Source organism: Cyprinus carpio, chromosome B13 (assembly GCF_018340385.1).
Source record: "Cyprinus carpio isolate SPL01 chromosome B13, ASM1834038v1, whole genome shotgun sequence".
NCBI lineage: Eukaryota > Metazoa > Chordata > Actinopteri > Cypriniformes > Cyprinidae > Cyprinus > Cyprinus carpio.
The window spans coordinates 26,204,586-26,229,816 of record NC_056609.1 but is presented as its reverse complement, the minus strand read 5'-3'; the positions used below and the strand labels follow the sequence as shown (position 1 = coordinate 26,229,816).

Below are 25,231 nucleotides of genomic sequence, written 5' to 3'. Positions count from 1 at the left end.
TCTGCATTTGTGATCAGAGAAACAACAAGCGCTACTCTACACTGCTCAAAACTTGAGTTTGAATCGTCAGTGGCAAATCCTTTAAATATGAAAACATACTAACATGCTGTGAGTCAGAACATTGGCTACTCTCACAGGAAACAGCCCTCCATAAAATGCGCTGCACACATCTGAATATTTGGGTTGAACTGTTCTGGAACAGTGTTGTAAATACAACTTAACCACTGATTACTAGTTGTGTCCTCTTTTGGAAGGCCAAACAAAGTAGTTTAGCTTTCACAACAAAAACACACAGCGTCTCCACGACATGGTGGCAGCGGCAGCAACAATACTACAGCGAGAATCAAAGTTATGCCTTCTTTCTTTGCGTGAACATTTGGGCGGCATTATGCAAATCTTCACACACAGTGACGTAGAGATGTGGGGGCGGGTTTAAACGAGGCGTTTTAGGAGGGTGTGGACGAGTCTTAACTTAATCTCTTTGGGTTTGAGACTTTAGTCTTTGCAACTTTAGGGATCTTATCTATTCACAAACAGCTTGTAACACTCCAAAGAGAAAGGAAAACTTGAAATTGCATCATATGACCCCTTTAACAAAATAGGCTATATAATTTTATAATTAATATAAAACATTCTGGCAACCTTAGACTAGCTGTGTATTATTATTAGATACTGTAATAATACTATATTAACCTGTTATTGCAAGCGCAGCTTCATAAAGAGACGTGCCTCTTTCCTCCATGGATTCGTACATCCTGCAGCTCACAGCTGTTTGTAATGCTGGGCTTTTCTTTCTGTTTTAAAGATGTTTTCTTTGGATTGTTTGCCTACTCGAAGGAGAATATAGGAACATTTGTTTCCTGCTAGCTAAATTCCACATACATAAACCAAAATCTGGCTCTAAATCTGTCTTTTCTTCATTCAGAGTTGATCTAGACAAGTATATTGAAACTATTCAAAATTCTGTTAGTTCTAAAGCAGTGAAAACTGCATCTCATTATCCTAAGTGTCCTCTCTGTCTCCGAAGTTCCGATCTGAATCAAAAGATTTGCGAATCTTCTCCGATTCGCGAGATTCGATCGGAGCGCTTCGAACCAGTGAATCATTCGATTCAGAGTTTTCGAAAAGCCGTTTCACCCATCACTGTCCGTCATTACAAGCGATGTCGAAACTTCACCACAAAATGCATGTTATTTGGAAACAACCGTGCATTATTATTGAGTCTGTAGCTTAATTCACTATTTTAAATCACACCACTGAAGTGAATGTTACATTTCTCAGTAGCTACATATTGTAACATGTATTTTAAAAATTATTGTTGTAGGCTATCTGATTGTATTGGTCTGTATAGTCAGTGTAACAAGAACAAGAAGCAGACAAACAGCATAACAACAAAGTTAAAAGCGGGGAAACTTTATCATTCAACTGAACTGTGCATTTAGCGCATTTACTTCTGAGGTAATATCAGTGATAGCCGGTGACCTACACATTGTTTGATCAAAACTATTGCTATGGGAAATTATTTAGGCAGGTCGCAGTATATTACTAGCGCCCCTAAATTCTAAGCCTTGGCTTAACAGATCCGTGCTCGTTATTCTCTGACAAAACAGAAAGGAACTTCCATCCGGACCGGACGCGGCGTTATCAGGCATGTCTGCGCGCGGTGAGTGGAACACGCGTTTATGCATCATCATCATCATCATCATCAATTCCATTCACCGCTTTACCTGCTCATGCTGCAGAATCTGAGCGCTTATTACCAGGCTCGTCGTGAATATGTTATATGAAAATCAATTTCCATCTTCTCTGGAACTCTCATCCATAATATAACATATCGATTACTCAATAAGTCGCACTTAACTCCATAAGGAAATGCAAGTTTGTCATAATTTAATGACAGTGTGTCAGAATATAGTTTTATTTTCTTTGCGAAGATTAAAAAATTGTATAGGAACACTTCAGATAACCAACAGATGGCGCACTACAATAAAGCAGACCGGGGCTAGTTGTCACACCTCTTTCCTAAAGTCATTATTTCTTCCAGTGCGTTTATGCCTGAAATAGTCGATAGCTGTAGATGCATAAGGTATAACCTTGGCAGTGTTGGGGCTAAAGCGACCCCAATAACGTGATATTTAGCCCCTAAAATGCGCATTTTACCAGGGGAACCCCGCTCAAAAGCTTGTATTTAATCCCCCAGAAAGACAACGACCTAAAGGACTGGACTGCTGCTGAGTGGTCCAAAGTTATGTTCTTTGATGAAAGTAAATTTAGCATTTCCTTTGGAAATCAGGGTCCCAGAGTCTGGAGGAAGAGAGGAGAGGCACACAATCCACGTTGCTTGAGGTCCAGTGTAAAGTAAGGTTGTTAGTAAGGTTATTATGTAAATTATGGAGTAAAGTATCTTATGTTCACCAAGGCTGCATTTATTTGATCATAAAAAGCAGTAATAATATTAAAATATTACAATTTAAAATAACTGTTTTATATTTTAATATTTTAAACCTTACTAACACAATTTCTCTCTCTCTCTCTCTCTCTCTGTCTCTCTCTCTCTCTCTCTCTCTCTCTCTCTCTCTCCTCTCTCTTAGATTACATGCTGTTATTTAGGGGAAGCCGAGCAGACTTCAATGTCATGCTAGACAAATTAATTACATCAACATAACAAAATTAAAAAAGGAATGGAAACGATGCTGTGAGTAACTGAAGTATAGTGCTTAAATTCAATGGATTGTACTGTTGTTTAACAATGAAACATCTTTCTGTTTTCCAGTAGACAAAAACTCTATAAAACTTATTTGAAAGTCTTCCAGTAGACCAAAACTTCTACAGCTTTGAAAATTTGAACATTAATTTTAAGGATTATAAGTCTATCCCTCAAAATCTAGTTATCGTTTCAGCATACACTGCAGTATGGCGTCTAACCTGGTCAAGGTCTGTTGGACTAAATGTGACTAATATTTTTTTTTCCAGGGACATGACCGTCAATCTTAATGATGTTGTTAAATCTTTAAATTGTGTCTAGATTACAGTTAGCACATTTGTGGCCTAATATATTTTTTGTTTCTGGTGCATCAATGAATTCTCAGCAGGTAGATCATTGTGCATCAACCCTACAGTCATGTCTTCAGTGTCTACACATATGATGCTATTAGATGTACCTGTTTCTAAACATGCTGCTGCAATGATCATTAGACACATGAGCTACACATACGGCATTAACTGTAACTGTTAAATACACATAATATATTAATGGTGCAATGTTAAGTGCAACTGAGGTTTGCGGAATGTCTAAGTGGTTTCGTATCACAGCTCAGCGCTTTATTGTTTTAATGCTGATGCTCTTAGGTAAATCAATATATCAGTCCATGTTATTGAGCAACGGTCATGTTCCCATGTTCAGTCGAGTGAAGCAGCTTTACCTCTAATGCACATCCGAGCAACATCCTGAAAGATAAAATCATCTTATCATACTTTATTAGCATCCCTTCATATGGGAAAGCCCATAATCAAAAAATTTGTTTTTTGATATTTAAATTAACATTTTTGTGATCTTATGTGAAGCAATGGTTTAAACCTTAAATCTAATCCTACGGTTTATTTCTCTACTTTATTGGAAGCAGTTTTGGACTTTGAAACTGTAACCTGAATACATCTCATTAGCAATCTTTAAATTGAATTATTAAATAAATACTACCATTCAGAAATTTGTGTTAGTAAGGTTTAAAAAAAAAAGTGTTTGTCAAATGTATCTTATGTTCACCAAAGCTGTATTTATTTGATCATAAAAAACAGTAATAATATTAAAAATATTACAATTTAAAATAACTGTTTTATATTTTAATATTTTAAAGTGTATTTTTTTCTCTAATGTCAAAGATGAATTTTCAGCATCATTCAGTCACATGATCTTTCAGAAATCATTCTAATGTGCTGATTTGCTGCTCAAGAAACATTTATTATTATTATTAATGTTGAAACTAGTTGTGCTGCTTAATATTTTTGTGGAATCTGTTTTTTTTTCAAGATTATTTGATGAATAGAAAGTTGAAAAGAACAGCATTTATTCAAAAAATAATCTTTGTAATAATGTAAAAGTCTTTGCTGTCACTTTTGATCAATTGAATGCATCCTTGCTTAAAAAATTATTTTAATTAAAAAATAATTAAAAATCTTACTGGCTAAACAAAGTGTGTATTAGCATTATATTGGCCACCTTCCACCCTAGATATCAACATTAAAAAAAAAAAAACCTTATCAGCTGATCGTTATTGCAAACCATGAAAGCTGGGTTTTTTAACAGTTAAACAATATGGTTCTGTAGGAAATAATAATGGGATATAATGATATTACAATGACATATTTTATAATAATGATGATAAACATCATGACTTAATGTATGCTAATAAAGAGAAAATTTCTTAATATAATGACATACTAGCTCATAATAATTTTTTTATCAACTGTGACAGAAACCGGCTTCCGTACCAGACACAGTGGACAACTAGTAAGAAGCATTTTTCTAACAATAGACTGGATTGGAGTGTGTGTGTGTGTGTGTGTGTGTGTGTGTGTGTGTGTGTGTGTGTACTGGTATATATGGTTTATGAGGACACAAATGTAAAAATAATTACATCTTCACTACAACCCAAAAAACAAAAATCAGGACACTTCAAAAATCCAAAAAAAAAAAAATGCATAAAAACATACAAACCTGTGTTTTATGAAATTAAAAAATTGCCAGTAGTTTACTATAAGGGGTAAGTTTAGGTGTAGGCTGATAGAAAATACAGTTTGTACAGTATAAAAAGCATTACGCCTATGGAGAGTCCCCATAAACCACAAATGCAAGTATGTGTGTGTTCTTTCCTCTTTGTGTTTGACAGTAGCGCTGCTCATCCCGTAAATGCCCCGCCCTGTCTCTGCACCAGGGCAGCAGACCTCTACCTGTTAGACTGCGCCATCACTGGCCTATCCTTGACAACCGGTACCGCGGTAACCCGAGTCTCCTCCTACACTTCCTCCCAGTCCGGACACCAGAATGCATGCAGCAAGGACATACAGCCTCAGCACATTCGTGAGTGTGCGTGGCCGCGTGCGAATGTGAATTATTGATGAGGACGCAGCCTCAGAAGGTCTTGTCGGGCCGTCCTGTGAGTGTGTGCGGTTGGAAGGGTGTGAGTGTGTTTATGTCTGTCAGTAGAGATGGGGGAGAAGAGTGCAGTGCACCAGCAAAAACAGCCTCCTTACGATGGACTGTGCAACTACGCCCAAAAAATTACGTCCTGCTTCGGATTGGATGGTAAGCACAGTTTTGCACATGATTTATGTGCTTGTCTCTATAGGAGGCTTGTTTTCTTTGTGTTTGCACTTGATTTGTGTTCATGTGGCATTGTTTTGCTTTGTAATATGTGCGCTGAAGCAGGACTGGTTTTTGTAAGGAGAAACAGGGCGGTTTGCAGTGCAGCAGAAAGATTTATTCTCACTCTACCTCTGCCTTTAATGTGCTGTATTTAGTTGGAGCTAATTTGCTGCATGCTTCACTTCACAGAAAAAAGTCCTCCATAAAAGGAAGATGGAAGTGAGTGAAGAGAAAAATACATATTTTGAAAGATAAAGATTAACGTAGATGTGAGAGCTAAAACATACATGAGTAGGACATGTTGTCCTGCCCATCCACTGACTTTGGTGCTCTGTGGTGTCAGTGTGGCTTTGCTCAGATACTGAACTGATATCAGTGGATGAATGATTTCAGTGCTTAAGAGCATGTTGAACTCTTCAGTCTATTTGCTGTTCAAGTTCGAGGCATGTTTATGATGTTAGAGCTCGAGTATCATATGAGTAGAGATTAAGATGATGTAGCATTTTTTTTGGCATTCATTGCAATCAAACAAAAACAGCTGAAAGTTACTTTCCATTTTTGAGGATTACAGCAAATATTGTGCCGTTTTAGAGTTATAATACTGCACTGATCAAAATTAGTATCTATCTATCTGTCTCTTCATCTCTCTCTCTCTCTCTATCTATTTTAAATATATATATATATATATTAGAAATATATATATATATATATATTATATATGTAAGATATTTCTATGTTTTATATGGATATGCATACATGATTAATTAACAGAAGTATTCTCATTTGTTGTTTTTTTATTTTTCCTTTGAATATTCACCAAAAACAATATCTACGCGTCTGTGATGTTGTATTGGATAAACTGTTTAAAGTGTTCAATTTCAGCGATTTTCATTGTCAGCAATTTAAAATTTTACTGTTATTAAAGGGATTTAGCTATTTTTCTAACCTCTTTTCAAAACAATGACATGTCAAATCTGATGCCAGCAGTTCAAAATACACACATTGATAGACAAGCAGCGTTTCTGATTGGCTAAATACTGAAAACCCCACCTTAGCCTGAGGCATTTAAACTTTTAACATTTTAGCATCATCATTGTCCAATGTATTTGAATGCCATTCTTAATTTAAATTCACCAAGAGCATCCAGAGGCAGTAAAAGCAGTGCATGAGTCATGTGAAAGGCCTTGAGAGAGATCGGAAGAGCGCTTCATATAACGGAGACAGCAGAGCTGTATTATTCATGAAACCCTATATCACTCAGAAGCAGAGAAACATCACGAGAAATGCAAGTTCATCCCTTCTTCCATCTCAATCACTCTAAATCCATCTAGTTTACATCTCTCTTTTCCCCTCCCTTTAAAATCTAATTTTCAGTTGACATGTTATTTATGTTCAACATTTGACAGTTTAAAGATTACATGCATAATACTAAACTTCCTCTCAGTCTGTTATAAAATCTGCAGCATCTGCAAAACCCTTTGAGGCTCTTTATGAAAACCTATTGCTACAATGTTATAAGATATTATTAAATATTAGAAAATATTAAATATGACACAAAAACTGAACATAATATTCACATTTTTTTTAATTAAATAAATCGTAAATGTCTACACACAAATGTATATCATAAATGTGTCCTTATACTGATTTTTCAGTAAAAGTTGTTGTATTGCAATATGGAGTTCACTTCTTCGTCAAGGGTAAACATGATGCAGCACTGCAGTTTGGCCAAAAGAAGTTCTTAAAGCAAGATAATTGCCTTTTTGAACAACATTACTTAAAATGCTGCTTATGTAGGCATTTCTGTAGCTTTTGGAACACAGCATGTGTCTGTTTAATAAGCATAAACTGCTGATCCACAGCCTCTCTCTGATGCATCTGAGTGTCTGTCAGAGCACCACACTTCTGTTCTTAAATCTGATTCTTCACCATGTAATTTTATAAAGGCTGTGGGTTGGTGCTTTTCTCCAGGATTTATTACCATTCAGTGAATTATCTCGGTCAGTTAAGGACAGTGACTAAAGCACTATATGGACAGTGTTTTTTCCTAAACAATGTTTGAATTACAATGATTAATATCAGTGTCATTTATCAAACTAGTTTTTATCAGATCTTGTTTGGATGTGTGTTATGTGCATTTTGTATTATAAAATATTATATTATAATTTATTTACTTGATTATTTCATCAGTTTTATTTTCAGTAAATGATTATATAATTATTTTAGAATTATATTTTTATATAATTTTTATATTTTATTTTAATTATATTACAATTATTTCTTTGCTCATTTCATAATGTTGATCTAGTAAAATGTGTGTGTGTGTGTGTGTGTGGATATATATATATATATTTATTTTTTTATATATATTTATATATATATACTTTTATATTTGTAATTCTGGTTTAATTAATTTAATTTAATTTAATTTTTACATTTTATTTTATTTTACATTGGCTGGATGCAATCACTACTTACCACCAACTGGTATTCTACCCAGAAAGTTGGCAGTAAGGTTTAAAACCAATAATGAAGGTCCACCAGGCAGCACAACAGGGAATTTAGCTGTAGTTTCAATATCAAATAAAGGTCAAAAATAAATGAAAAGCATGAAAAGCTGATTGCAATGACTGTGTAACAGAAGAGACATACTGAATGTTTAAGAGACAATCCCCAGTAGCATAAACTGGCTTTTTTCCAGAGAGTCAAGTCCCGGTGTTAATTTATGACCATATGTTCTCACCTATTTTCTCCGGGGTGAAGGAACAACTGGTGAGGTGTGGGTGGGATTCATGAATTTGCAATGGTTTTTGCATCTCTAATCTTTTTTAAGACTTGCCAAGACATTAATTGGGCTACAGTAGTTTAAAGTATGGGGGGAACATTACATTTTGATTATTGCTGCAATATAGTCTCTTTATTGTTTTTGCATTTGATTGTTTCATTCTAATGGCTTTTCTTTGAAAATTAGATTTTCTAAATTAGAAATTGTAATGTTAATTTAAGCATTATTACTGATCTGCTTCTATCAGAATTGGCTGTTTCCAGCTAATCTTTTTCATTACATTTCAGTTGTACACTCTTAAAATAAAGGGGATTTTGCGGCAATGCCATAGATGAACCATTCTGGGTTCCCCAATGAACTTTTCAGTGAATGGTTCTTTAAATGCCTTGTTTTTATGTGAAGAACGTTTTAATATTCTAAAGAACCTTTATTCCACCATAAAAAAAAACCTTTGATGCAATGGAAGGGTTCTGGGGATATTAAATGGAACCATGAATGCCAATAAAGAACCTTTATTTTTAAGAGTGTATTAATAGAAAACAACCTGTGCTTGGGAATTGTCTAAAAGCTGATCATTCTTGATTTGGATATAGAGCACAGTATTTTTAGTTGTGTCAGTAAACGTCTCTCACCAAGGAGCTTGTACCATTGCAGATACTATGGTGGCATTGCTTGGCCCCGTCCGAGAGATAATCACAGAGTAGACGTCAGGGTTAATCCGCTTAGGAGAAGGCAGGAGCTATTTGAGCCACTTCTTGCTCTCCACTCTGGCATGGGGTTCACCCGTGGTCTTCACCTGAAGCAGAGGTAAGACGTATCATTTTCAGGTGAAGAGCATTAAATCTGGCAGTCACCTAATGGGGACAAGCAAGCATTTGTTTGAAGATTTAAGATTTGTTAATCTGAAGATCAGAGGTCTTTTGGTTGGAGTTTGGCCCTCTCTGCAGACTCACTTGCTTGAATCGTGACCTCTGACCGCTGGGTCAAAGGGCATTCTGGGAGATCAATGGTCATCATTTAGCCTGGATATTGAGTCTATTGTGGAGAAGACAAATTCCTAAAGCATTTTTGTCTAGTTTTGAGGACTAATTGAGAATTCCGAGGTCCCGCCGCCATGCCTTCCCTTCCCACTTTGAACAGCCTGGGGAAACTCTGCGGATCTGGACGCAGTCAGCAAGTGGATCGCACCCGGATCAAACGCACAAACTCTGTCAAACGCATATCTGTCATAGAAAACGGACGTGTGGCAGAAGTGCTGTACCTCGTCCCGAAAGAGCCTGTGATGCAACAGCTGCCGTTCATCAACCCTGAAGACTATTACCTGATTGAGAGCCTATCACCTGGTATGAACAGTTATGGAAATAGCTGAATGTCATTTAAATTCGTTTTGCTCCAGAACTCAGTCAAATTTAGTCCAATGATCAACTGAGCAATGGTAATTGTCCAGTTTAATGGTAAATTTATAAGAAACTTAGTGTTTCCTAGTTATGTTGTGTCTTTGCCTCCAACATAATTTCATTAGTATTCACATATTTGCATGTTAAGTGTATTTCTAGCACAAATACATTGGTATGCACACATTAATCTTTTTATCTTATTTGCATAGGCGTGAGCGATATGATCAAAATCTTATATCACAATATAATTATTTTATATCAAATAAAATAAAAACTTTATCCAAATTTCATATAACAAAAACAAAAAAAAAAAACTAATAACAACCTAAAAAAAAAAAAAAAAAAAAAACTAATACTAGCCTAAATAAAAAAAATTATATATAAAAAAACTCACTGAAGACAAGTAAACAATCAGTGAATAAATAAGTATAAGGCACTAATTACAAGCAAAAACTCTGCATATTAAACACATATTAAATAAAAAATATACAAAATATAAAAATTACAAAAGTGATTTAGACAATATCACTTATATATTTTCATTCATTTGAATGAAAGACAGAAAGAAATAATAGACAGCCCGAATATTAGACTGCCCAGATCCAAAATACTGTTACACATGTGTTTCCTTTCACTTGAGACATAAATTACTGTGTTTACAAGGAAACTTGCAAAAACGGGCATTTTGACACATACAAGTGTGTGTACTTAACCGTTCAAGGCCTATATAGCGGCAAAAATAACTCTGTTTAATATGTGCTCTGAATATTCCGAAATGAATATCAATGCATTTCAACAGCTTCAAATTACTTGTTTTAAAACCGCAATGCTTAAGTATGCATAGAAATGAAAAGTTTTCGTGACCACATATAGCAACATCACGAGAGTGTCTAACCCAAATAGAGAAGATAGTTGAAAATCTTACATATATATATCCAGACGTATATAGAAATCCAGACAGAAATAGTAAAAGTTATATATTTAAAGAGGGCCACCAACTTTTACAGTTTCCGTCTGGATTTCCTCATAAAAAGGTCTTGACTCTGACAGAATTTTAAAAGTTTTACTAATGTAAAAGGCTGTACATTTTGGATACTGTCAGTACAATACATACGGACATTGTGTTTGTCATTGTCTTTCCGAATGTTCAAAAATGGACAATGAACAATTTGCATATGCATACAAATGAGATCATCCTGTCTTAACAGATGTTCAATGGCTAGAAAACCCCTTTCCGTTCAGTAGAAATGCTTCGCTTGTGTTAGTGGTGGACTGTGCATTGAGTTTACACTGGTTGTAAGTGTGCTAAAGCAGATTATGAAAGTGTATGTCTCAATTGCTAAAAGGGATTGCATGCTGTTAATGGGATGGAAGTAATTAATTATGCTAATCAAAAGGTAGTTCCCATCTTTAATGACAGGAAACATTTTAACACATAAAACTTTTCTGGGTGTGTGTATGAAGAGGAAAGAGCATTATGCAATGTATTAATCACACGATGGATGTCAAAAATGACTGCTGCTGGAAATGAGTTTAAGTTTTATGTAACTGTAAACATATTCAAGCATGCTTGAGGCAACCAAAAAGACTTTAATATTACAAGAGAACCATCAGTCAAATCCAGCATGTCAGATTTCCTCAGTCTTTGGATTTATTTGGATTTGCTGTTGTTTTGGTAAAGATTTACACATACTGATCAGTGGCCTATGGAAACAGAACTTAATTTAGATTTTCTTAAGGAAGACATTTTTTATTATTATGCTGTTCAAAATTTGTGGGTCCATAAGATTTTTAAAAATGTATTTGTATTTTAAAAAAAAAACATAATAATACTTTTATTCAGCAAGGCTGCATTAAATTTGGTCAAAAGTAAGAGCAATGGCTTTTAAAATGGTGCAAAAGATTTCAGTTTTAAATAAATGCAGTTCTTTAGATTTTTAATTCATCAGAGAATCCTGAATAAAGGTAAAAGTAAAAACATGTATCAGTTTCCACAAAAAGATTTTCACAACACAACAGTTTTCAACATTGAGAAAATAAAAAATAAAATAAATGAAAATAAAATTAGCATATTAGAATGATTTCTGAAAAACCATGAGACATTGAAGACTGGAGTAGTTATGCTGAAAATTCGGTTTTGCATCACAGGAACAGAAAACCATAATTTCATATGATAATAATAAAATTTTAAATATTAACAGTTTTACTGTAATTTTGATCAAATAAATGCAGCCTTGAAAAGCATCAGATTTCTTTCAAAAACATTAAAAAATCTTACCAACCCCAAACATTTGAACTGTCTGTTCCCATTGTCATTGTGTTTCTTGTAGATAATGGGGACAAAGAAACAACAACAGTCGCTTAGTTAAATCTACATTTCTTTTTTTTTACATTTTTAATTTAAGTTAAAAGTAGTCAAAAAGCATCTATTGCAACCTTTCTTTCATTGCATTGCACTCTATCTACAGCAGCTAGAACTCATCCTGTGTAAAAGGCCTGTAACAACATATTTGTCGATTTATTTTCAAATTACATTTTCCTCAGCCTTGCTTTCCAGAATCTTCTGTATAGATCTGTTTGGCCCAGTGAGAGGAGTGTACTTCCTGACATACAGTGGAGAACTAAGAGCTTTTACAGGGTCATCTGACAAGGGCAGAGACACACTGAAAGTGTGGAGTCTTGCAGCGGTGTTACTGGGAAAGTTAATGGGATGACAAATCAATGAAAATGCTCTCATGTAAATAACAGTGAGTCATAATTATTTAATAGTGCTGTGCTTTTGCATAGTCATTTGAGCAAATTGCTGTGAGATTGACGCATGTGAAAAATTTTTAAGAACTAAATTGGATACAGAACTGCATGTCGTCTTGTTTCATGAGAAAAAAATTGTGTTAGCTGTGCACTAAACCAGTCTATGATGAGGTAAGATATGTTTTTACTTACGGAAAGGCATCCATTGATGCTTCTAGGCATGCAAAGGAAGTGTTCTGAGGTCAAGCTGCCTTCTCAGGTTGATGATCCTCAAGTTCCCTCGGATCTAGTCTCAACCTTAGATGGCACACCAAACAGATCGCCCGTTCGAATTGCCTTTGGGGATGTACCAGTAAACCTGGAAAATAAGCTGTGTTTACATTGAATAAGCACTTTTGAAGAAGAAATAATGATTAAATTTGCTAAAAATGTTCCAGGTTAGTGGTTAAATCTTTGACTTTTTTGTTTTTTGGCACTTAGAAGCAAGTTAACCAGATATTCACAATCAGAAAAGTGCATTCTGCTTTGCTTTTGGTTTATGCTTGTGAAATTATTGTACTAATTTTAACAAATAGAAATTATGATCCAAGAGTCTACAGACTACAATATGTACAATTTATATGATACTTGCAGAATGAGTCCTTTCTGCTGATGTAGAGTGTCACTCAGACAGCTGTTGTACTGTGATGATGCTAATAGGATCACAGGGATATTCAAGGTTGATTAAAACCAGATCATGTCATGTCTGCTCTCATAATCCAGACAAGGCTGTGTGATCTGTAAGGATTTGTCAGGTGAAGACGGCACGGCCGGACTGTCTCAGCACAGTCGCTGACTTGGCAGTTTAGTTATTCTGACTACATATGTTGGGCAAATGATTTTTGTAGTGAAGAATTTTTTTTTTTTTTTTTTTTATGTATTTTTAGATTTTTATTTCAAATTGTCAAAATATTTATTTATTTATTTATTGCCATTTATATATTATATTTCTATTTATATATTTTAGGCCTGTTCTGTGCTATAGATGTTTGTTTTATTCTATTTGCTTTTTCGAAGAACAAAAGGGGATTTACAAGCATCAAACTAATAAAAGTTTAATACTATTATTATTATTTATTTATTTATTTTTAAATCTGTACCTAAGCATATGTCCTGATTCATTTTATTTTTTTCTGAGCAAAAAAATTTTTTATTATCATACATTTTTACCACAATGAACACAAAAAAATTAATTCGGTGTAACACTTTATCTACCAAAAAAATCTTGTCATGCTAATTTAGGACAAGAACGAATCATTAGATGACTCTTTTAAATCTTTACCAATCTGTGCTACTGTTTTTTTTTTTTTTTTTTTTTTTTAAAAACACTAGGTTTTTGTCAGATATATATATTAAACCTGAACAACCTCACCTGTTTGATGCTTGTTTTTGGTGTAATCGAGCCAAATTGGCAGCTACTGCTTGGCAGAGCCGGTAACTTCTAGACTGCAGGGGAAGATGGGCGAGTCCTCAGATTAATGAGACAGAAAGGGGGATGGGACAGACGGACGGAGAGAGGGTGGGGGCGTCAGGAGGAGGAGACAGAGGGGTACAGGGGAGCAGGCACGCACCAGCCTGCCTCTGTTGTTACAGGACACGTTCGGCTTTCTGTCATTCACGTTTTCCTCTTTTATTAATTTTTTTGCTTTGCTATTTGGATGCTGCATTTCTCATCTCACTGGATACGACTCTGCAGCTGCTGATTATTGATTCAGCTGCACTTATCACTTATGGTCATGGTCAAGAAGAAAGGTAATTGAGTGTGTGTGCTTTGGTGATAGTTACTGACCATCTATATATCTTAACGCACACTTTTAAGAGTAAATAGTCACTTCTATACATTTCGAGAGGTTTATCAGAAGTGAATCTTGAGGATCACATGCTGTTCTTCATCTGCAGAGATGCTGGATTGATCCCACCTCTTGTTTAAGGTGATTGTGATGCTGTATTGGCTCGACACATGCTGATGATCTTAGTTTATGTCCAGGTTGCACCGTGTGCTATCTGAATCACAGGAACTGTTATATAAGAGAGAGTCGTACCGGTCAGGTCTGCAGGCTATTGGATCTGAGCTGTCAGTCAGTTATTTGTGGGATTGTTTAAACTGAGTTTGCGGCACATCTCCGTTGTTTCGGCAGTGTTGCAGTTTTAAATGGGACGCAGAAGCGTGAGGTAGACACGCGCAGACCGCAGCCGTCGCCATAGCAACGCTCACAGGAAGGTAGAGGCCATTGTTGTGTCTTGCCTGCAGTGGCCTCTTTCGCTTTTAGGGTGTCTCTTCAAAGACGTCTCACCCCTGCTGCAGTTCATCTGCAGAGACGCAGTGGTTAGGTTCATATCCAGCACTGACTAATCAATATAAATGGAACATTTATTACAGTCTTTTAATGCTGCAGAGGGAAGACTGCAAGAATTGAATTAAAAGTGTACCAAGTTAATTATTTTAAGATTTATATCCTTATAGACTTTTGTTATTGATTTATTTGAGAATATATTTAGCTCTTTCCTTTTAAATCCTTAAAATCAAAAGTAATTTGATAATAATTAATAATATGATACTAAAGTATCTCTACAAAAAAATCTCTACAAAAAAAAAGGATTTATATGTTTATGCATAAAGGGACAAGCAAACACTGCAAAAATAAATTCACCATGTAAAAGTAAGATATTATTTATAATAAAATACATTTTTAAATTTTTATTTATATATATATATATATATATCTATATTATATATGTATATATATATATATATATATATATATATATTAAATTGATAAAAAAATAATATCTATATACAATAATATAATAAATATTTCTCTTTCAAATAAATGATGATCTTTCAACATTGATAATCATCAAATCAGCAAATTCGAATGATTGATTGAGGATGATGTGACACTGAAGACTGGAGTAATGATGCTGAAAATTCAGCTTACAGGATTAAATTCTATTTTAAATTTTATTTAAATAGAAATACACTATTTCTTAATACTGCTGTTTTTCATAGTGTTTTTATCAAATAAATATATAGCCCTGATGAGCATAAGAGCTTTTTCTTTTTTCTCAAAAACATTTAAAAATTCTTACCAAAGAAAGCTTGAAGGGTAGTGTACTTTGGAATTTAAGGCCCAAAAACATGGTAAATTCAATGTTAATGCCATGGTATTTTTGTCCAAATTCTAAGATGGAATTGCATGAGAAGCCACTCCTATAAAGAACTGTTCTGAGCTTGCAGGGAAGCAAATAAATCTAAAATGATAGATGAATCTGGACAAATGTTGTAAGTATTGATAAAAATGTACTTCATCTTTGTGTATTCTGTGTATTTCTCTGGTTACTAGAGTATTGTGTTGTTAGCTTAGCAGCATACTATAGTGCAAAACACTGAAATGAATTGCATTCCCTATCATACACTAATCTCATTTCATTCCTGTAGTGTCTGTGATGCTGATGTAATATCAGTAATGCTGTGCTCTCAGAGCTGGAGGTTAACTCTTTTGACCAGCCCACTTAATCTTGTGCCACTTCAGAGCTTAATCAACAGAAATGCCTGCTTGTGTGGAGGAAGTGTTCTATAAAGCTTCACTAAGAGTTTGGATGAAGTACTTGAAGTACAGTAGCTGTCATCTACTCTTATATTACTACTAAACATGTGTGACCCACCAGATCAGTGCAGTTTTTTTACATTAGTGAGTCATTTATATGACTTGTAGACTGTAAGAACGGTTATACGACAGACAATTACACAAGGACCTGGTTCATATTTAGAGACCAGAATATCTATGTGTAAATTATAAAAAGACCCATATTTACAAACACACACAAGAACATTAGATCATCTATAGAAAAAAAAAAAACATCAAAAATGAACTAACTGTTAACAGTTTTTTTCTAATAGAATTTTAGGAGTCTTTGTAAGAAATAAATAGTTTTTTTCTAATAGAATTTTAGGAGTCTTTGTAAGAAATAAATACATTTTATTTGCAAGGATACATTAAATTGATCAAAAGTGACAGTAAAGACATTTATAATGTTGCAAAAGATTTCTATTTTCAAATAAATGGTTCTTTTGAACTTTCTATTCATCAAAGAATCCTGAAAAAAAAGTTACTTGTTTCCCTAAACCAGCGCAGATATTTTTAACAATGATAATAATAAGACGTTTAATAATAAAAACTTTACATGTAATTTTACAGTAAAATACTGTGAAATGTTCAGTTTGAGGAAGTAAAACAACAAAACAACAACAACAACAAAAACAAACAAGTTATTTATACTTTACAGTAAAAACTGTAAATTGGAGTTTCCGGAATTCTCATTAGAGTACATTAGGGTTGGATGTTAATGAAATATTAACTGTAAATGTAGGTTCAATCTGTAAAACTTAAAATGTTGCTACAGTATTTGTTACAGTTAACTACTGGCGCTTTTTTCACCATATAGGGTAATGGATCTTATTGTTAACCAATTAACAGTTTTTATATTTATCATTTTTACAGTCTTTTACCATGAAAAATTATGATATTTTTACAGTGTACTCTGTGTGAGTAAATAATATATATATATATATATATATATATATATATATATATATATATCTATAGATATACGATAAATTATTATACTAGTGGTCCATATAACCAAAAAAAAGTATATATATATATATATATATACATATATATATAATATACATATATTCTAATGCAAGTCTAAAGCATTCAGTTAACAGCCTGTAGAAATGGAATAATCAAATGTAAAATAAAACAGCATAGTCGTTACTGTAAGAATTAAACTTCCTTTGTTTCTTATTAAAGCTACAAAAGACCTTCTGAGAAGAGCAGTGAGTGATTTTGTCTTTTGATTAATATAATCACTACCACAGTCGGCAGGAGGAATATAGCCTGCTGTCACTTTAAGAGCCGCACGGATCTAATTTACTGTTACACGCATTTTCATTCTCATCTGTTTACATTCATTTATTACATAACCAATGTGGGTTTAGATGAATAATCACTAAACACAACATTTTGACACATTTCTCCATGCATTTGACTGTTAAGGCACTTACATTCAGCTAAAAGATGACTTTAGATGGACGTGTTGTTTCATCTCTGAGCACAAGCCTCCTGAGGAACAGCGCATGTTCTCTTTCGTGCTATTAACAACATTAATAAATCTAATCAACTTTAATAACTCAAGCACGTCCCATGTTGCAAAAGTCACGTTACATGATTTTACTTATTTGCACGTGAAAAAGGGCTTTAATGGAGGAGTGAAAGCTCACTGCTGGTAAGGGGGCGGAATGGGGCACAATAATCACTTTATTTCAATTATTATATTTTCATAATCGTTAGAGGCCAAAATCGAAACTGAATTTCGATTAATTGCATAGCCCTACCTCTGATTCCTGTTTTTTTTAAAGCAACTAAGAAACAACCTAGCAATCTCTGAGAAACACCCTAGCAGTTGGCTCCAATAGCCTTGCGGGCAGCACCAAAATATAGCGCTGTTGTGCTATGGGTGTCCTGAGTTTGAATCCCGGATAGAGGACCTTTCCTGATCCCACCCACTCACTCTCTCTCTTTCCCACTTTTCTTCCGGTCACTTCTACAATGTCCTACTAATATAGTCAAATAAATAAATGCCCTAGCACCATCCACAACACCATAGCATCATGTCAGTGAATTTTGCATGAGCAAGCACCACTTTCTCATAAAAGCAAGGAAACAATTGAGACTGGTTCATTTACATTTTATCTCACTGTACTTGTTCCCCTTTTTCATGTTTTTAAATGCAATTTCATTGATATTTTCATGAATACTGAATATGTTGGGAGGATAATGGTGCTTTAGCTCAGGCAGTGAGAGATACAGCTCTGATCCCACTTTCCAGTGCTTTATTTGGCCTGGGACGGTAAGGTGGAGAGGGTGTGGAAAGGGGGCAGGGAATGAGAGTCGCCTCATAAATATGTATGAAAAAAGACTGCGTCTGCGAAATGAATGTCCCACGAGACTCCAGCCCTTGCCTGTGATGGTGATTCGGCAGTGCAGGGATTGTCTGTTTGATGCTCGACACTCCGGGACAGAATCAGTCACTCCTCCTGGATTAGTGTAGACTCAGCTGAGAGAGGGAATGATTGGTTAGAATGGAGTACACTTAAAAATAAAGCCTCCATATGGGGGTTTTCACCATAAGAACCATTTTGGTTTCCCCAAATAACCTTTCAATGAACAGTTCTTAAAAATTAGCATTTTAACAATATGAAAACTATTCCACTATAAAAAAAAACATTTTGTGGAATGGAAAGATTCCATGGCTCTCCAAGGTTCTTCATGAAACCATCGATGCCAATGCAGAACCTTGTCAAATAGAGGATCGCAATAGTAGAGGATGTTTGTGATAAAGCGATGCTCAAACTAATGCAAAATAATTGGGGAAACAAATGCAGATCAATAATAGTAAAGGCTTTGTGTGTTTCAGTCTGTGCTGAACTCTTTCTCCAGGGGAATGAGAAATCGTGCAGTATGTCTCGATGCACAATTGATAATCAGGTTTTGTGGACATCTGAGGTGATGTGGCAGTATTTTTGAAAGGGATATTTGATGGTACAGGATCTGCTGTGTGGATTTTATTGGAGGCAGAGACATGCATTTATACAGTTTTGTGACTTTTTTATGTTTTCAGCACTGTTTGCAATTTGATTTCTTATTGAATGTTCAGTTTACAGCCTTTTCATGATGATTTTAAGGGGCAGTGATATTTGTTTTGTTTAGACATACACTACGATCCAGAAGTTTGTGTTAAGAATGTTTTTTTTTTTGTTTGTTTGTTTTTGAAATGTTTCTCTTGCTCAAAAAAATACAGTAAAAACATAAATATTGTGAAATATTATTACAATTTCAAATAACTGTTTTCTATATTATTTTTTATGTAGTTTATTTTACTGATGCAAAGCTGAATTTTCAGCATCATTACTCCAGGCTTCAGTGTCACATGATCCTTCAGAAATCATTCTGATATGCTGATTTGTCACTCAAGAAACATTTCAAAAAAATTATCAATGTTGAAAACAGATGTGCTGCTTATTTTTGTTGAAACAAACATAATGCCCTTTATTTTTCAGGATTCTTTGATGAATACAAAGTTCCAAAGAACATTTTTTGAAATGCAAATTATTTGTATATTTTTTAAACATTATAAATGCCTTTTCTTCACTTTTCATCATTTTAATGCACCCTTTCCAGACAAAAAAAAAAAAAAAATAGAAAACCTTTCTGACTTTAAACCTTTGCACAGTAGTGTACTTAAGCTTGACTTTGTAATACAGGCCAAAGTGGATTATGTTAATGAATGTAATATTGTATTTCACATGCAGTAGCTCTCACAAGCATCTCATCTCATATTCCACACATACTTGCGCTGTCGCTCTGTAAGTACTAGTAGAGACAGTGACAAAACTTGTGTTCTTTCTGTACAGTGGCCCATACACAGGAAGCTCACCAACAGACGGAGAAGCCTTTAATACGCTGTGCTAAATGTGGGGAAGTATGCAAGGGAGAGGTGTTACGAGTGCAGGCCAAACACTTCCACATCAAGTGCTTCACATGCAAAGGTGAGTGAATGAATGTCTTATGATCATAAACAAACCACCAGTCCCTGTAACATACATTGGAGACATTCAGTGCCATGAACACAAATGCTGAATGATGAAAAGATATGTACGAAATATTCAGAGACAGAATCTATTAGTCTTTAGAAAAGGAGAGGTATAAACTGGACTTTTAATGTTGTCTATGTTATAGCTCTTAAACTGAGAGCACAACAAACTAATGTCAAACTAATGTCTGGGTCATATTTTACCATGCACAAAACCAAAAGAAAAGCATAAGAAATTAATTTTCTTTTGATTTTACTGAACAATGTTAAGTGGACAGTTTTTGACAGGTTTTGTGCATGTGGTTGCATATTCAAAGTGAAATCCTCCCTGTCTGAGATGCTGTAAGTTCTGGTTTGCTGAGTTTTTCCTATAAATGTTCCTGAAGGCTGTCTTAACACCTCTTGTGTGCGTCTCCTGACTCGTCTCTCCTGCCAGAATTCAGGATCACTGTGTAACTGTTATAGATGAGCTCCAGCTTGACCTATTTAGCATGTGTTTCTCAGAATCTACAATAAGTCTTACAAATATACCTGACCCACTTGTATTTGTAGTATATAGCGCATTACCTCTCTATGGACAGGTGAGGTTACCAACAACAATGAGTCACAATTTAAATGGCAGTAGACAACATGAACTTGAATATTTTTTTTCTATAATTAATTTAAACATTGTAATTATTATATTGCATTAGAGTGTTAAGTTGTTGAATGATACAATGAAAAACTAGAACATACAGTATACACTTTTTATGTACATTTTAACCTAAAACCTTTATATTAACAAAAAATTTTATATTTTATTAACTTGTTTTTTTATTCATTCATGCACTACTGAAATCATTGTGTAATGCTAATTTCATATCATAAGGCTCACATGACTTGGAAATGTATATACTGTATTTTTAACTGTTTTCTGTTTTTTATTTTTTATTTTATTTTTTTGCTTTTTTAAAACAATGGTAATTATGTGACATTCACTATCATTGACTACCTTTCTTGCTTCAATGCTCTGTGCTGAACTTACTGACATAGTGTCTGATTTACCACATCACTTCAGGGTCATTATAGTAATCCGACCAAATCCATCTGCTTTCAACAAAACACTCAAGATTATGCTGACTATTTTGTCAGCAACACTTGAGTCATGTATAGACTTGGATATAATACAGTCCTACATTGCGAAGTAAATCCGGTCATGCCAGAGCTGTGATCCAATTAACCCAGAAACTTTCCCTCTGTCTCGCTGTCCCTCTTCAATTAGAGAGTGCAGCATTATGATGTAAGGTCTGTTCTGTGAGAACAAGCAAAGCTGACTGACACAGTCACATCTAATATGTGGCACATGACAATTTTTAGGGATTGATAAATGGAAAGAGCCTTGTACATATATACACTACAGGTCAAAGTTTGTACATTTTTGTTAAAATTTTTTCACATTTTAAATTAATCGTCATCAAAACTATGAAATAACACAATATGGAATTTATGTAGTGATCAGAATTGAAGTTCACAGGTATGCTGGACAGTTCCTGCATTGCTCCAACTCAAATAAAATTAAATAAAATGTAAGTTTTCTACAAAACTAATTTGAATTTTTTTTTTTATGATATATATGTATGTGTGTGTGTGTGTGTGTGTGTTTATATGTATGCATATATGTATATATATATATGTATATATATATATATATATATATTATATATATATATATATATATATATATATATATATTAGGGGTGTAATGATATACGATATACGCATTCGTATTGAACTGTTCAGTTACGAGGCTTTCAGTTCGCATTAAAAACCGAAAGATTCGTTTCGCTGGACTAATCCTATTACATTTGGAAAATAAAACAGCTTAAAGTGTGTGAAATATAATGTTCTCAGTGCCACCGCGCTCAACAAGGCAGCCCAAATGACAAACAAAAGATTAGGCTATTTACTCCTCAATTAAAATGTTTTTTGAAGGTATTTTAAAACAGTTGTACGTTTCTTCAAAGCATAATAAAATAACACAACTATCAAATAAAATTGCATAACATAAAAAATAAAATAAATAAAACAAACAAAATAAAAAAAATTTCAAAAACAATTAAAGAAAAATAACAAAACAACACAGCACCATGCATGTATGTATAGTTTAATATAAAGGACCGAAAACCAATCATAAAAGTAGGCTACTTTCTTTATTTAAAAACATGAGATACAGTGGGATGGGGAAAAACCTCCATAAAGTTTTGAGACATGTTTTTTAAAAGTTGAACTTGAAAATGTGAGAAATATGCGTTCTGTGTGAACGGCTTGGTTTCAGTTTTGACGTAAACATCATCTTCTTCACACTAATGCTCTCGTTTTCTGAAATATATTGAATGAACAACGTAGCAGCGCCACATCTAGTGGGTTCAATTGGATAGGCTAACAAAAGCATTAAAATGCAATGACACTTACATCATTGTCGCATTTCGTACATAAGGCTGCCTGACGGCTGATGCAGACCTAAAATTTGAATGTGTATATTTGAAATATGATTTTTTTTTTTTTTGACAGCCCTACTTTCTATATAGTGAATTGACTGAGATTAAAATGTTCAGCTGCAACTCTTGCGCAAAGTTTGCATGTTCCTATGTGTACATATATATATATATATATATTTATATATATATAGTATATTATATATATATATATAATAAGTTTTTTTTTTTTTTTTTTTTTTTTACAGTCGCAGGGATAAATTACATACATGAAAACATAACTCTTTGTGTTATTTTAAATTGATAAATACTTTCTGTCACTCTGAAGGTGTTTTTGGGCAACACTTTTAAAAGTAACTAGTGTATAACTTAAATAATTGCTTTACTTAAAAAGTAACACATTGCATATAGAGACATTTTTAGCACTAAAAAGCAGCCTAGTTTGTCATCGTTTGTTGGTTTTGTTGTGTTTTTTAGCTTCAGCTAGACAGAAAGAGCTCAAATATACAGTATGTTGAATATTTAATACCTCACCCAGCCCTTTTTTCCGCACACAGGACGGAGTTCATGTCATTCTCTGACCTCTGACCTCACTGGCCTCTGAATAAATCACAGACAGAGACAATGACATTGACTGAGGAAAAGATAGAAAGAGTGACTCAGCAGGCCTATTTTTGAACTAGGGATTTAACAGTTCTTAAATTATAAATGTGCGAGGTGATAATGAGAATGAGATATTAAACTCTTTTGTGCCAACTCTTGATCAGACTACACAGAAACTGGAGTTGAATTTGAACATGACGTGTGGTAATCTGAGCAGATAATCCGTGTAAGAGCCAATCATCTACTTTGTGTTCAACACCCTCAGGGATTATGCCATCCTTACTGTAAATCTGTGTAATAATAATCATCTTATCTAATCATCTAATCACTTCAGAGCAGCATAAAGACGACTAGATCATTCTTTTATGCGTTGGTAGGCACACAACCTGCTTTACTTCCATAATGTGACGAATTATGTACAATAAGACCAATGTGTATTAAAGGAATAGTTTACCCAAAATGAAAATTTGCTTAAAATTGACTCATCTTTAGGCCATTTAAGATGTCGATGTGTTTGTTTTTATAATCAGAACAGATTTGGATAAATTTAGCGTTGCATCACTAATGGATGACACCAATGGATGAATGGGTGCCGTCAGAGTGAGAGTCCAAACAGCTGATAAAAACATTACAATAATCCATAAGTAATCCATACGACTCCAGTCCTTCAATTAACATCTTGTGAAGGGAAAAGCTGCATGTTTGTAAGAAAAAATACATAATTAAGGCAATTTAACTTTACACAGTTCATAATCCATAATATTGTTTTCTCCAGTGAAAAAGTCCACCCCCTGTTATTCTCCAACACCAAAATATTTGTTTAGAACAGTTTTGGACTGTTTTCACTTGTAAATGGTTCTTGATCTTTGTATGGTTTTTTTTTTCTCCTTATTCAGAAGATATTTTTTCACTGGAGACTGCAAAATTATGGAGAGGGGAGGAAATAAAAAATGTATTTATCTTTTCTTTTTATCTTCTTCATAAGATGTTAATTGATGGACTGGAGTAGTGTGGATTACTTGTGGATTATTGTGATGTTTTTATCAGCTGTTTGGACTCTGATTCTGACGGCACCCATTCACTGCAAAGGATCCACTGGTGAGCAACTGATGTAATACTACATTTCTCCAAATCTGTTCAAATTATGAACAAACTCATCTTTATCTTGGATGACCAGAGGGTGAGTAAACGTTCTGAAAATGTTCAATTTTGGGTGAAATATTCCTTTAAGAAAGTGGGTTTTGAAGAATAAAAGACATATTTAAACATTTTAAATATTTTTTTAATGCATGAACATATTCCAGTTTTCCAATTGCATATCTATTTTTAAGAGTTTATCTTTAGAAAATGTTTACATCGTTCTTAAATTTCTTAAACGCATGCAAATGCATGCCATTTTAAAGTTGAAACTAAAACTAGCAGCTCAGAATGAAAATGAATCTGAATCTTGGAGTTAATGAATTCCTTTGTGTCTGGGTCGTCCAGAGATGAAAGTCAGCTTGTAGGAAATGTGTCAGAGGATGTTGTTACTGAATCTATTTCTTATTCATTTATTCATCAGATCAAATGATTCAGTGATGATCTCCACATTTTCAAAGGACATGCTGTCATATTGTTTATTCCCTAGTAGACTGATATTGTTGTGGTGCGTTTTTTGGTTCAGGTTAACTTAGGGATGCTATTTTTGTGTATTTTTTTGCTCTTAGACCCTTTTACTTGTGTTAATGTTGTATTAAATACCCTTTTCCATGGTAAATAGCACTTTATTTAGTTGTAGTATTAAAATAATACATGTAATTTGCATATTTAGAATTCATATTTCTCTCACATGATCTGTGAAACTACCATGGGTTTGAGTTGTCCTCATACGGCCCCTACAAAAATTTCTCAGTGCATAAACTGAATTTATCGGAACAGATGGTGTAGAAGGCTATGAGAAACACTGGAGTCAGTTACATAACAGCACTGCAGAGCTCTCCTGCATACTACGTACACATTGTACACATCTATTATACTTCCACTCACTCGATCTCTCTGTTAATCTCACACGCTGCATTAGTCACGGCCTGGAGTCTCCCCACAGGGACCCAGAATGAGGTGCGGAAAGCCATGAAAGATGGTTACCTGTCAGTATTGTTTTTGTGTTAGAACTTTGGAAAAC

At 34.2% G+C, this 25,231-nt stretch overlaps 1 protein-coding gene across 1 annotated transcript in view; it reads left to right on the top strand.

Moving 5' to 3' along the window:
- The first annotated feature begins 1,527 nt into the window (after window positions 1–1,527).
- The window catches only part of LOC109100450 (actin-binding LIM protein 1-like), a 45,216-nt gene continuing 21,512 nt past the window's right edge, over window positions 1,528–25,231 (top strand). The window contains 3 exon segments of the mRNA XM_042737467.1: window positions 1,528–1,663; window positions 4,887–5,302; window positions 19,815–19,949. Coding sequence (XP_042593401.1) covers window positions 5,206–5,302; window positions 19,815–19,949 — 232 coding nt within the window. The 5' untranslated portion in view covers window positions 1,528–1,663; window positions 4,887–5,205.